This window comes from Dinoponera quadriceps, unplaced genomic scaffold, assembly GCF_001313825.1.
Source record: "Dinoponera quadriceps isolate SergipeBrazil2010 unplaced genomic scaffold, ASM131382v1 scaffold586, whole genome shotgun sequence".
Classification (NCBI taxonomy): Eukaryota; Metazoa; Arthropoda; class Insecta; order Hymenoptera; family Formicidae; genus Dinoponera; species Dinoponera quadriceps.
The window spans coordinates 1,229,892-1,244,642 of NW_014554764.1; the positions used below are offsets into that span (position 1 = coordinate 1,229,892).

At 37.3% G+C, this 14,751-nt stretch overlaps 4 protein-coding genes across 4 annotated transcripts; 2 read left to right on the top strand and 2 right to left on the bottom strand.

Moving 5' to 3' along the window:
* Positions 1 to 109: 109 nt before the first annotated feature.
* On the bottom strand, positions 110 to 3,797 carry LOC106741618 (cytoplasmic phosphatidylinositol transfer protein 1). Its single transcript, XM_014613813.1, has 8 exons — positions 3,318 to 3,797; positions 2,988 to 3,136; positions 2,755 to 2,843; positions 2,494 to 2,501; positions 2,355 to 2,426; positions 2,174 to 2,272; positions 1,686 to 1,841; positions 110 to 1,602 (listed from the first exon to the last, which is right to left on the bottom strand). The coding sequence occupies exons 1-8, from the start codon at positions 3,366 to 3,368 to the stop codon at positions 1,345 to 1,347; spliced, it is 882 nt and encodes a 293-aa protein (XP_014469299.1). The 5' UTR covers positions 3,369 to 3,797; the 3' UTR covers positions 110 to 1,344.
* A 9-nt stretch (positions 3,798 to 3,806) lies between these two features.
* LOC106741619 (derlin-2) lies at positions 3,807 to 7,895 on the top strand. Its single transcript, XM_014613814.1, has 6 exons — positions 3,807 to 3,899; positions 4,452 to 4,517; positions 4,624 to 4,791; positions 5,442 to 5,564; positions 5,682 to 5,845; positions 6,014 to 7,895. Exons 1-6 carry the CDS (start codon positions 3,807 to 3,809, stop codon positions 6,114 to 6,116), a joined length of 717 nt encoding a protein of 238 aa, XP_014469300.1. The 3' UTR covers positions 6,117 to 7,895.
* An 850-nt stretch (positions 7,896 to 8,745) lies between these two features.
* Positions 8,746 to 11,876, bottom strand: LOC106741617 (protein phosphatase PTC7 homolog). Its single transcript, XM_014613812.1, has 5 exons — positions 11,287 to 11,876; positions 10,011 to 10,190; positions 9,708 to 9,906; positions 9,355 to 9,611; positions 8,746 to 8,950 (listed from the first exon to the last, which is right to left on the bottom strand). Exons 1-5 carry the CDS (start codon positions 11,531 to 11,533, stop codon positions 8,901 to 8,903), a joined length of 933 nt encoding a protein of 310 aa, XP_014469298.1. The 5' UTR covers positions 11,534 to 11,876; the 3' UTR covers positions 8,746 to 8,900.
* Positions 11,877 to 12,024: 148 nt separating this feature from the next.
* LOC106741616 (GTP-binding protein 128up) lies at positions 12,025 to 14,578 on the top strand. The gene is made up of 8 exons (XM_014613811.1): positions 12,025 to 12,267; positions 12,367 to 12,532; positions 13,041 to 13,171; positions 13,355 to 13,594; positions 13,704 to 13,872; positions 13,949 to 14,078; positions 14,182 to 14,304; positions 14,404 to 14,578. The coding sequence occupies exons 1-8, from the start codon at positions 12,226 to 12,228 to the stop codon at positions 14,504 to 14,506; spliced, it is 1,104 nt and encodes a 367-aa protein (XP_014469297.1). The 5' UTR covers positions 12,025 to 12,225; the 3' UTR covers positions 14,507 to 14,578.
* Positions 14,579 to 14,751: the final 173 nt, after the last annotated feature.

Below are 14,751 nucleotides of genomic sequence, written 5' to 3' on the forward strand. Positions count from 1 at the left end.
AATTTATATAGTTATGATTCTATTGATACAAATTAATAAAAATTTTATTTGTGATAACTGAGTTAATGTGATCGATTATATTATTTCAATTTAATTATTGTTACTAGGCTTTGGTAAGCAAATTAATATTTTATTATACGTTTCCGTTGACAGGTCACGTTGGCGAAATGGCACGTGTTCTCATTACACCGTTACGACATCCAACTATCAGCAGATTACATCCAGCACTTGTTAATCCTAATTAGGTAAGAATATTATCGAACAGCATATACGCGAATTCTGTGTAAATCATTCTATTTATCTATTACGATAACGTTTATGTAAATTGACTGATTTAATTGTGCTTCGATTGAGACGTGTCTCCTTGCGGTACCAGTAAAAAATAATAGTTATTGATTTAATAGTGATGGTCATATCAATTATAATTGAAACATTCGTTTGAACAAATAAGAATTATTTGCAAACACATATATTTCCAAGTGCTTCTCTACACGTTGAAACGGAAAATAAAAATTTAGTACACATTAATTACACCGTAGAACATAACGTTGTATGATAAAAACAGCCATTTACTGCTAATTCGCTATAAAAACGCAAGTGAAACTTGCTCACATGTACAAGATGTGACTCAAGTATAAGTGGTTAAATTTCAGCATTTAGTTATTTTCACAACACGATACATTTTAAAACTTGCATTTTACGTTGTTATCAAAACAGTTTAGACCAGCTTTCCATGTGCGCTCTCTTGAAATTTAACCGTGCAATTTAGTCGCACGTCGCACATTTTCAAGTGCATTTTTCTATGGTACATCGAAACGGAAATAAAAATCGTTTTACGATAAGCCTACATGTACGGAACTATACATATGTATATGGGATGTCCCAAACAAAAAAAAAATACAGAAATCAATACACATTTCTCATTGATCTCGACATTGAGTTTTTTTGCACTTGCAATTAAAATTACTACCAATAATAACTTTCAAATTCTTCGTGAATCCTAACTTTCCTAGAAATGTTGGACCCGTTTTTCTGTTTTTCTCTTTTTTTTTTATAATAATGAGAAGATAAATTCGCTAGCAATTTACAATCTCTCTATAAGAATAGTTTTACGTCTTAAATAACTTCGCAATAAGATTATCGATTAAATTAACAAGTGATAACTAATTAATTCCGAATCTGAAGAATGTATTCGCGTTACCGATCGGCACATTCTTTGGGACATCCAATATGTGCATGTACGCGCGTGGGAAATAAAGAATGCCACTCGTTCCGTTCATTCGCGCAATATTAGCCGTGACGAAGAGCTGTCATAGAACCTGAGATCAAATTGGCTAATAATGGCTACGACCAAGAAAACCAAGATCGATTCGATGATTGTGTGGGCGACTTCGCCGTCGGTGTGGTTGGCATCGATGGGGACGGTGTGCCCGTTTCAGAGAGCTGCTTCTCGTTAAGTTGATTTCTCAGTCTGACCTTCTCGTTCGTCTCCTCTTGCATCTTTTGTTCATACTGTCGAACGTTTTCCAAATTCATGTCGTACCACTCGTCGATCCAGGCAAAGGCCTGTCTGTGGCCTAGCAATAGGATGTCCCTGATACACTAATAAAATGAAATCAATTTAAGAAAATTTCCTTTTCTGCCGGAGAGAAATGGATTTCGAGTATTTTATTTATTAAACTTACCCTATGTATGAAATCCTCTACTCGCGTCTGCATGCCCCAGACTTCAAATGAGGCATGGACCAACTTGTAGGAACACATTATAGGTTGCGTCGTGTCCCTCCAGCCTTCAACCAAAGGGCCACGGCCCGTCCGTTTTGATTGGAAAAATTTTGGATCCTGTTATATTAATTAAAATAAGATGTAATGTTAAGGAAATCCTGAAGTCGTCCTGTTTTACCGCAAATTTGTTAATACTATATTCGTTACTAGCTGCATAGAATTTAAAATCCTTTTACACAATTACAATACACACGTTAATACAGGCGAGGACTTTATTCGAAAAAGAGTTAGATAATTTGTTAGTTTTTTTTTTCGTTTTTTGAACAAAATCAATTATCCTCGTCTACATCAAAGTATGTATTGTAAAGAAATTCTTGTGATAAAGCAGGACGATTTTAAGATCCCTTTAAAAATGAAATAAAGACTATTTCAAGATTTCGTAGACTTACTTCCTCCTCTTTGTAATGCTTTGCCGAGATTTCATCATACGCGATATCCACAAAATCGACTTCTCTATGAATCAAATTAATGGGTGACAATCCTAAACACTGCAATTTAACATGTTAATGATGAATCAATGATTGTAACAGAAATTAGAGATATATTAATTATGCAATAAGAGCGACTTACATTTTCTGTCGAGCCATTGTTGTCTTCGTATCGTGTATGTATTACTACGTGGAACTTTGGTATGAAAGAACACTGAAAGAGAAAAATTCAGAAATAATAAGAAGTTTTATGGCCATGCTTCATGTTTAAATTTACTTACAGTATATTCTGTGGTCACCACGAATGAGCATGCAAGAAAATGAATAATATTAATAAAGAAAATTACCTTCTATATCAATTTGAAAAAAATGTGAATAGTTTAAGGATTATTACTCTGATTAATATTAGAAGAGCCAGAGGATAATTTTAGATAAAGCACTTTGTATTGTAAAATATTAACAATATTGATCATGAAAAGCATTAATTATGAAATCAGATGAAGAGAGATCAGATATAGCTGTAACATATTAATTAAGTATACCTGTGATAGTAAAAGGATAATAATTCCATGCTTTTTCTGTCACGTAAAATATTCGTGGTAAGATAGATTGTATCCAGTAAGGAAGTTTACTGCAAGAAAAATAGAGAGTTATAATAACTATGCAGAAAGCAAAAATTATCCTAGTTGGTTAATACTTAGAAGCGCCTATATACATATATATATATACATATATATATTTTACATTGTATGATTCATATTGGGAATAAGTTCACCTGGAGAGATGGATTCTTTTCTCAGTAAACTGTCCTTTTCCATGAACAGGATCTTCGCAGGCGGTATTTTGTATAACTTCTACACCCTCGTCAGAATCAGATTGTTCATGACTATGTCTGGCAATCATATATAATTGGCCAATGCGGTACTGTACAAAAATAGAATAGTTTAAAGGGATCATTAGAAAAAGGATTATTTTCTTACAAATTCACAGATAATAAGCAACAGTATACAATAACAATATAACAATAATTTTCGGATAAGTATGAACGTTGATGCCAGATAAAAAAAATTAATATACAATCGAATGCACAACACTTAGGTGTCACCTCTTCCGTGGTTAACGGCATGCAAATGCGATATTCCTTCGTGAGGACCATTGTCGGCTGATCCTTGCTATTGTTAATCAATTAATCGAACCGCAACGCGTGTTTCCTCGTATTCGCCTCGAAACATCAACTCCACTGGTCAGCGTCGATTTACGATAAACAATCCGCCATAACGGCCGTGAAGTTAGCCGCGGTGGGAACGAAAGATCGATAGACGAGGTGGCAAGCTGCGAGCGATAAGATCACCAAAACGCGAGAGTTGGCGGTAATGAGAGGCCACCAGGCGGCCGTTCGGTGACAATTTCACGTGTTACGTGTGCAAAAATTGTGCGGATAACAAATTCGTGGTACGATGTGCAGGTAACACCGACGCGTTGGTGCAACATGCGATGGTGAAGCAGGCAAGAATAAGAGGCGGCGGAATTATAGCTGCACGGTATCGGTGTGAAAGAAGGAATCCGGACGGAGGAGAGCCGATCGGCGCCGCCAATGGCCTACGAAGCGTTATGGCATGAGTACATGCAGATGCCTGTGGTGACGCGGGCTTATACCACAGCCTGTGTCATCACAACTCTCGCCGTGGTACTTATCTTGGTATTTTTCCACAGCCTTCGGCTGCATACGACGACGTGGACGACCACGTCGCCCCTGCGTGACTTGTCTTTCGTTGTAACCTTTGAAGTGATACGCGGTTTTTTCCACTCTATACTTTTTCCGTTCTGTAGATTTTTTTTGGATTCTCCGATCCCTGAATCTACGGATTAACGGGACTTTTGGATCTCCGGATTCCTAGATTCTCCGATTTTTGCACGTCCTTTGTCTTGTTTTTAGATTCTTGCACTTTCAGGTATCTGTATTTGCTAGATTCAAGCCTTGTTTTGTGCCCATTTCTCTTATTTTCACTGAATTCCTTAAGTTTCATTAAGTTTCCTGTATGTGTATGTTAATAACTTACAATGACTTTTAATAATTATTGCTACAATATAATTTTTTTAATCGTATATATATGATATTAAATATTTATATTAAGATAAATACAGTGCGTATATTAAATATAATAGTGATATTATATTTAAAATTCTACTAAATAATGCGTAAAATTGAACAATTTATTGAAACATGTTTATGTTCTAGCAATTGGACTTGGTATCTCCATTTCAATTGTATTTTAATCCTATTCTCATAATTGAGCAATACCAGGTATGCAATATTCTTATTTAAAATATACCAATAATTTGGGATTATTATTAAGCAGTGTACTAGATTTATATATTTTGTTATACAATGTTACTATCAATTATTTCAGATATGGCGGTTGATAACAACATTCCTGTTCTTTGGAAATATAGGGTTCAACCTACTTTTCAATATGATCTTCACATATCGATATTGCCGTATGTTGGAAGAAGGATCATTTCGCAGGAGAACAGCTGATTTTGTAATGATGTTTATTTTTGGTGGAATATGCATGATCGTATCCTTATCAAATTATTATTATAATCAATTGAGGTTAGCGACATTTAGTAATACCAAATTACTAAGTATAGGATTGTCATAGACTTGGAAAAGTCAGGGAAAGATATAAAAAAGTAAAAAATTTTGAATTTTACTTACAATCCCCTTAAATACTCTTATTCTAAAAAGTATGTGCAATTTTTTTTTTTTATATTTAACATAGTCAAATACGTTTAAAACTTAATCAGTAAGAAAATGACCAATCATAGTTGATTATTCCTTCAGAATAATTGAACGTGATTGATTAATTTTATTCAGTCTTTTTATTCAGTCGCTCTTTTTTTGTCATAACTGCATTCTTCTTTCCAACAATTTATCTTTTGTTGGTTTAAATTAACACTCAGCGTTATATTGATTAAACCTCTAAATTTGTGTTGCTTCTAATAATATAGACTATTTTTCTACGACTCCCTGCTTCTAAGTGTTAAAATATAAGGTTAATTTAAAATTTAAGAAATTTAAGAAAATTTAATATTATGGAAAATTCTCTACTATCATTTGGAAAACATGGAAAAGTCGGGAGATTTCAAAATTCACTTTCTGTAGCAACTCTGAAGTGATACCGTATTTTTAAAAAGGTTCCATTATTATGCCTTAATTGCATTATAGACCTTTGCATTCTTTGTCAATCTGCTGTTCCTAGGACATGCATTCACGATAATGTTGGTGTATGTCTGGTCACGACGAAATCCTTTCGTCAGGATGAATTTTTTCGGACTGTTAAACTTCCAAGTAGGTTTCGCTGAAAAAACAAGCACAAATGGATTACGTTCGATTTAAACGATTATTGCTATTCAGATTTCTATCGGAGAAATATTGACGATGCAGTGATTAATTTTATAACCGTAGGCTCCGTATCTACCGTGGGTATTGCTGGGCTTCTCGGTATTGCTCGGCAACACGATATGGGTTGATCTAGTTGGAATGGCGGTAGGGCATACGTATTATTTCGCGGAAGACGTATTTCCGCGATTAAGAGGAGGTTTTCGAATCTTGAAAACTCCGCAAATACTGTAAGTAATAATTATTATTATACTATTATTAAAATTGAAATAATGACTATATCACCAAAGTTAAATTAAATTTTCAATTAAATATTCCAACAAATAACTTTTATCACGAAAAATACTTCGCATAATAAAAAAGGATTGTGTTGTTTAATCTGGCCATTTTTTCTTCAGTAAGACTTTATTTGACGCACATCCGGAAGATCCGGATTACATGCCACCGCCGGAAGATCGGCCAGGTGGCTTCAATTGGGGACAGGAGGCTAATGTGCAGTGATCGAAATTCCATAGCTCACTTCCTGATGTTTCTGACGTCACCCAAGAAGGCAGTTGCAGCAGGCAGCAGCTCTATTGTTGTTCCTTCATCTTCGGAAATTACTGATAACAAACGCTCGGATTTGCACCCAAAGACGCGTAATGAGATGTGAAGGGTAATATATAAGCTGTACAAATGATTGGATGGTTTCTTTCAAACGAGAATTTCCCGAAACAAACTCGCGGAGTTGACGCTTTTTCAGCCAAAATTCATCACAAAGTCCAATTCTAAATTTTATGCAGAAGTTGAGACCGACGATAGCTTGCGATCAGATAATTGTTGAGTGAAAGTTGTCTCCAAGAAAAAAAAATGTATAGTTAAGAAGTGCGCGAATTCTTAGGTACTTTGTACGCAGACAAGGAATGGAGAGATGTGTATACTTGACACGCTTTTAACGTAGCGAGTTGATTATCGATTCCATTCGACTTCATGTATATGTTTTACATGCATTCTTAACTGCTCGTTTCTGCGTACAAAATCTGGATTTCATTAATAACATTAACATTTTGGTAATCGAGTATCGTGCTTCTAGCATCACTGCGAGAAGAAGTCATGATTTGGACTGACTTATTCAAAGCATACAAGGCGCTGCCGAATTATATTATATTTCTGTTTCTAAGACTCTCTCTCTCTAATACATTTGGTGTGAGTGAAACTGTACAGATTAATATTTATAACTTGGGTTATATATTACTAAGTTGTTGCGCGTAAGGTGTTCTGTATATAACTTCACACCATGTATAGTAGTTCATTTTGTCCTGATACATCGTAGTGGCGAATGTTAAAATATTCGTAGATTGTCTACTCAATATTTCGGATTAATTTTGTAATTCAATGAACAAACGATATTTCACGCACGCGAGTGCGATTGAATCGGCCATTCCGAGAATTAATCGTCTCTTTCGCAGATATATATACTTCCGATTCCGTAGCTAATGGTGATTGTAATACTTGCAAATTCATTAGATTTACTATTTATTGAGAGCGACATCACTTTTGTAAGAACGATATTTGCGATTGGTGGTGACTTTTGTGATACATTCACCGTGCTCATAGTTCTTGCAAATATTAAAGAGGGAGAGAAAGAAAGAGAACAAAAAATAAAATGCCATTGTATGGGAGACTATTTTAGTGTATTAAAGCATTTAATTATATTTATTATGGTAGCGAAGTGTATAATCTAGGCAACATCTACAGAGTACAAATCGTTAAATATAAACTAAAGAAATAATATATATATATATATATATATATATAAATATATATATATATATACACACACACACACACAACACCTCCCATTCTCTTTGTTCATACGTGTATATTATGTACTATGTGAATATAACAGAGACTTACATTGATTATAGTTAATTACCGTCGTCTCTTCTTTCATGGAAACGATGGGAAAGTAACGTTCCTTCTTCTAGGATCAATGCGTTGCTCAATTAACAGTTTTTTTTTTCTAATCTGCTGTAAAACGCTTTCAATTTTTACGTTCCGAGTGCTTTGGTTAACAAATTAAACGAATAATTAATAAATTACTTAGAGATTATTGGTGAATGCGCGAGTCATTAAATTTGCAATAACATCGAACATTTTAATTTTTTCCCTCGTGGAATAATGAACATTACTTTGCCACGTGCAATGAATAAATGACTAAATTAGATGCGGACTTTTTCTGTGATCCCGTGAGTATTGCAATAGTATCATAAGAGAAATAAAGATGAATTTTTAACGTGAGTCGCCTCTACGATTAAACGTTAACGCAAATTTATTTTGTGCAGTACACCAATTTAGATAAAGGAAAAGGAGTTTGGAACTCCCGATTTCGAGGAATAATCGTATAATCTCTAGAATTCCTTCCGTCCTTAAGCTACTAAAATCTTTCTTTATCCCTCTAAGTTTTAGACTTGCAGCTCTTAAGAATTGTAAATAATCCCTTACATTTGCATATGTTTATCTCTCTTCTTATATATATTTGGCTTCCAGAATCCTGGAAGGTCCTTTAGTCCTTCTAACGACTTTTTGGACTTTTAGCTCCGGAGATTCTCAGATCCTCGCGTGTTAGGTTGCACGAAACCACTTTTGATTCGACGAATGTTTAATACTTTGTATTTATAATTCTGACGATATTTTCCTATGATGGATGTTTCGATTTGGGATTTTGGATTATTATATCCTTCAGAAATCCTGGGATTCCCGGCCCGTTTCTGAACGTTAACGTTGCTCATCCGGACAATCGATGTAATTAACGATTACATCCACGATCGTTTCCTGTTACCACGCGTTTGTATTAACTCTTTCAGTACCCGGAATGAGATACACAGATCATCAACCTTGATTTCCCCTCTATTTGATCTTTACGCGCAATTTCTTTTTATATTTCATTTATTGGTTGCGGAAAAAAGGGGGACGAGAAAACAAAGTGACAACCGACTGATTAGCCGAGAACAGTGCGTGTGACACGTAGGTGCTGAAAGGGTGAATCGACAAACGCGTTCGCAATCGCCAAAGAGTACTTTAACAATTAACGAAAAGCTGTAAAAAGAAAACGAGTAAGAAATAATGAAATAGGATATAAGAGAAGAAGTGATTTTACAAAACCATTTATTTCGATTTAAATAATAAATGATTAAAGCGCAATAGGATAGTAACGATGTATAACTGAATACACGTGCGCAATGACATGGACTATAATACAATGATCGTCGGGGCTCTATTGTACACTCGTTCTTTATTGTTTTATCATATTGCCACTGTTGCTAAAAGCACCGTGATGTCGTCCGGTTTACCACCTGAAATGTTCGAAACTCGCTTTGCATATTCTATGTACGTCGTCCCAAAGCATAATTTTCACTTAATTATTCCTAAGCATCTGGGATCTAACAAACTGGCAGTAATCTATTATCTCCGGTAATTTGCTTGCACAGTACCGAGACAATGTCATTTCGAGAAAATACCCTCAACGGAAGACGAGCTTTCGAGGTTTGACTAGGGTTTAAAATTCCTTTTGTAAGAAAGAAGATTATAAATAAATATTTAACGTTTCGAGAATTGAAGTTATTTATGAGAGCGCTTTCACGAGACTTTTACGAGATAATCTTTCTGTCCTGTTTGCACCGATGTATACATGGAATCCGTGCTCTATACGAGCGATTATAAGTAAATATGGATAATTCGATTTTTTTCTTTTACATACCTATCGCGTCGATCCCATTCTTCTGAGCACTTTGAGCAAACGGAGACATGAAGTCGCCGTCGAAGGCCAACCTGCGCGCCATCAAGGCTATCGAGTTAGCGACGTTCTGTATTTTCGTCGGGTCCCTTTCACCCTCGATCTTTCGCATTTCGGTGACTAGCAGCTGGTCAGGCACATTGTCAAATACCCCGTCGGTCGCTAAGAGGATCACATCGCCATCCTCGACGCCGAAACTTGAAGTGTCGGCCGATTCTGGACTGTGAAAGAGAAAGAAACTTATTATAAACTTATATCCACGACGAATTTGATGTTATGTGCTGACGAACACACAGATATGTGATAATATAATCTACCTGTCGCTAAGCACCAGGCGAGAGTGTCCCGGAGGTGGTAGCGATAATTGGAAGGGAGTGTTGAAGTAATGTTGCTGCTCGGACGAGCGATGCACCACTTCCCCCCTTCGCACGACTACAAAGCCACTATCTCCTATATTGGCTGTGTAAATGCTGCTTGTCTCTTTATTGAGAACTATAACGCATGCAGTGCTGCTACCTGAAACACGTGGCGAGATCGAGAATTGATTTGATGTGTTTAAATAACGAATTAACTTTCAATATCAATGTAATTTGTGACACCGAGAAATACAATCGACATACCTAATATTGATTGTTTACTTTCTAATAATTCGTAGTAACTACGTGCTAATAAGCCGGCTGGTTCTGTAGGTGCGAATTTGTCCATAGAAACTAGCCTCTCGCAAGTTTTCATCAAGCAACTAGAAAACTCTCCCGGATCGATTCCGTAGTGTCGCCACCCTCCCACGCCATCAGCTACGCCTGAAATACCATAATTTAAGACGATAATTAAGATACAATTATTCATATAACTACTTTTAATTGGCTTATTTTACTATTGTATAGAGCCTAATCATAGAAAATACATCCATATATAAATAACTGCTTAGAGCCAAGTAATTCATTGCATCATGACTTCAGGTTCAAAGTTCACATTGCTTCACATACTAACAATAGTGTATACATATGACTCATTGAACTGCTATTTTGCAAATAACCTGAAGAGAAAAACTATATGAATGAGGTGTAACTACTTGTAATTCATCTCAGGTCACATGTGCACAGAGTATAAGCAGCATATTAGAAATTTTATGCTTAAACTGTACAGAGACATGTAGCAAAATTACAAACACTAAACTATATTATAAATTATACATTTCTCAATCAGAAATATATGCAAATTTAAATTAATATGTATCTTTCACGATTGCATATTTTTATACCTTTTGTATTTAAAATGTAACAGATGCAAGATCATATTTAAAGAGGAAAAAAATAGAACACTAAAGAATACAGAAAATATATGAAATACAAAAAAATTTTAATCCAGTTTCTCATCTTCATTCCTTATCCTGTTTATTATTTTTCCAGGTTTATAAATTTTAATGCTTTCGGAGGCACCTTTAAAAATATTCTTGTTCAGAAGCTTCAAATAAAGAAACGAGAGGATGAAAAAGTTGGATAAAGTTGTAAATAGTAAAGCTAAGAAGAATAAATCCGTATTCTTAGTTTAAAATGACATCAATCACCGTTGGCTATTGGTGACAATATGAAAATTCTTAACAAGTTTCAAACCTGTCCCTTTCACAGCAATATTTTACATCTGCACCTTCTAACTCAACCATTTTACATTTCCTGCATTTAGGGAAATACATAACACGTATATACAGGAAATTTGAGAGGAAGATACAAGAAGAAGGAAGAAATATATTTTGACTATACATATGACTAAGAGGACCAGGAAAATAATTATTGAAATAAGTCGCGTCGCCTTCCCTCCCTCTCTCTCTCTCTCGTTCTATCCTTCTCTCTCTCTCTCTCTCTCTTTCTCCCTCTTCCTCGTCGCCTTATTCCTCACCTATGACTTCGCCAGCCTTGAATTTGGCGTTGAACCAGGCGTCGTCGCCGAATTGACCTCTGCGCATTCGGCCGCGCTTGAAGTCCTTCGGGAAGCCGCATACAGCGGAGACGAAGGAGGCCTCGCGGCGCTTGCTCGCGACGAAGCCCGCGTTTGCTTGCTGCTCGGCGCCGCCGGCGGAGTAGCTCGCGATGCTGTTCCAGAGCGCTCGCGACAGCAGCCGACCGGTCCAGTAGATCGATTGCATTACGATTCGGCCAATGTTAAAACCCCGGCGGCACCACGCTCACGACCTTCGCACTGCCAGCAGCACCAGTACTGACGACGACGACGGGCTCGCGACGCGCATCCTTCCTCTCTCGCACCCTTGCCAAGTCACCCGATAGGTTATTCCGCTCCGGACACTCGCACACACCAGCACACTTGGATGCACACTCGCGGATGCACACCTCGCGTTTTGGCTAACCTCTATTCGTCACTTTCACCTCCAATAACGAGGATCGTCGAAGAAGAACGTGAACACCACCGCGTGAGACCAGCTGCGATCGTCCTCACACTCCTCGCCCGTTCAGCACACTGTTTCGCGAAATGCATGTAAGAGGGTTCCCCTACTCGGAATCGACGTGCCGTCACGTCACGTGGCGCGCTGCCGTCGACGTAATTATCGACTCGACGCCAAGTTTTTTTTTTGAAAACTGACGTTTCACTGGTCGCACGACGGTTTCCCATCTAAGTCACTACGATCGGTGAGGCGATATCCGTGGTGTGCACCATGGCGGAATTTAACGTATGTACGTGCGCACGTGTAATGTGTCGTGCGCGCGGTCGCCGTCGTTGTCGTCTCCGTGATTGTGATAATGTAACAGGGCCCGCTCCGTCTCCGACGACTCTCGTTTCTAAGCTTTACATCGCCCCCGACGATTCTCCGCGGACTCCAGAATGAGCACGATCTTGGAAAAGATCGCCTCTATCGAGGCCGAGGTAACCTCTCTTTCATCTGTGTGAGACGGTGTCACCCTCGCGATTCGAAACGGCATTTGCCGTTTAACGATGATTTAACGATGATAATTGCTCTCGTAGATGGCCCGGACCCAGAAGAACAAGTCCACTTCTGGACACTTGGGTATGTTGAAGGCGAAATTGGCGAAACTCAGGCGCGAGCTGATCACACCTAAAGGCGGCGGTGGAGGCGGCGAACAGGGTTTCGAAGTCGCCAAGACCGGTGACGCTCGCATTGGCTTCGTCGGTGTGTTTCTTAGGTCGATCGATCGACGTTCCAGGAGGCATGATTGTTGTATCCCTATATTTTCTATTCGCATCGTGCAGACATATGGTCTGGTTTTGTCAGCGCTTCTCAGGACCTTGGTGGAATGCTTGAGAGCCTTAGCAGAGTGGCTGACTCTTGCTTTGTTGAGACAATGTCTTATGTTCTCAATCTTTGTCTGAATATTTTTCTATTTTTTTTTATTATACAGCGATTTGTCATCAATCACAAACAGGACAGCTTTTAGTTTAAAATAGACATAAGCATTCTTATGTGTTATTTAATATTTAAGATATTTATGTATTGTTTGAAACTGATAAGTCAGCCATTTTGCTAAGGTCCTCACTTTCAATTAGATTGCAAGATTTCATTAAGATATTTCATTTCATTTAGATATAGAGGATTCAACATAGGATTTTGAACGTTACATCAAATATGAATATATCCTCAGATAATAATCCAAAAGATCTTATACAGTCTGAATTTGTAGGCTTTCCGTCCGTTGGGAAATCCACCTTGCTGAGTACACTGGCTGGTGTGTACTCTGAAGTGGCTGAATACGAATTTACAACACTTACCACAGTCCCTGGATGCATAAAATACAAAGGTGCAAAGATACAGGTGAATAAACGAGTCTGTGCTTATTAATTTTAATTGTATTGAATGTGTATTACGTACAATTATTAGTGATATTCTTTATTCAGAGGGTCCTTGATGTCGCATGCTTTGGCATTTTTTTTCATTTGGAGCCGAACGTACACGAGAGTAAAATTAAATAAAATTGTAACGGAATGCGCCTTGCAGCTGTTAGATCTTCCAGGTATTATAGAGGGTGCAAAGGATGGTAAGGGACGTGGACGGCAGGTCATAGCTGTCGCGCGAACCTGCAGCCTGATCTTCATCGTTCTGGATGTGCTCAAACCGCTCGGCCACAAACGGTTAATCGAACATGAGCTGGAAGGCTTCGGACTGCGACTGAACAAACAACCACCGAATATAACTTTCAAAAAGAAGGACAAAGGCGGTATCAATTTGCAGACTTTGGTAAGAAAGTATCTCGTCGAATATGCATATATATGTATAATTCATCGATATTAATGTGCTTTCTATGACTCAATATCGCGAGATTAAATAAATCATTATATACTTTCAGTGCCCACAATCCGAACTCGACTTCGACTCAGTGAAGATGATCCTTTCGGAGTACAAAATCAGCAACGCAGAAATCACACTGAGGTACGACGCTACCTCCGACGATTTGATCGACGTTATAGAAGGGAATCGCGTTTACATCCCTTGTATTTACCTATTGAATAAAATAGGTAATTATGCCTAATTGACTCGATTGATTATGATAGAAGAGGAATCTTTACGTACTGACCGTTGGTCTCGTTGCAGATCAAATAAGTATAGAGGAACTGGATATTATTTATAAGATTCCACACTGCGTGCCGATCTCCGCACATCACAAATGGAATTTCGACGATCTACTGGAGAAGATGTGGGATTATCTACAGCTCGTTAGAATGTAAGGTCATGTGATCTTATTATACACTATCGTCAGAATTTTAAGTAGATTTAATTTCTATTCGAGTTCATTGAAACTTAACAATATTTGATTCTTTCAACAGTTACACTAAGCCGAAAGGGCAACTTCCAGATTACAACGCGCCTGTAGTATTAAACACAGAAAGGCGAACCGTCGAGGACTTCTGTAATAAGCTTCACAGATCGATCGCGAAAGAATTCAAATAGTAAGTTCTCGTAATTTAATCTATAAATGTTTTGAGAAGAAAATAATAATTTGTAATTTGCAAACGTTGAAATTATAATAACAAATTATTGTGTCGTAGCGCGTTGGTATGGGGTTCATCGGTGAAGCATCAACCGCAGAAAGTGGGGAAAGATCATCTACTTTGCGACGAGGATGTCGTGCAGATTGTAAAAAAAGTGTGATTTTATCATGTGACGTTGTACGGTTATCTCTCGGCAGCGCACAAATAAAATTTATTAATGAAATTGATACGATATATATTGATATATAATTTCATAATTAAATTTATATATATAGTGTCTTGTATAGGACCAAATATAACGGGTCTAACAACAATAATCTAACGTAACGGGTCTATCTTTTCTTCTTTGTTTCTTGCAGAAGAATCTTGCATGAAGCGACATCTCTTGAATCGTACGTCATCGCG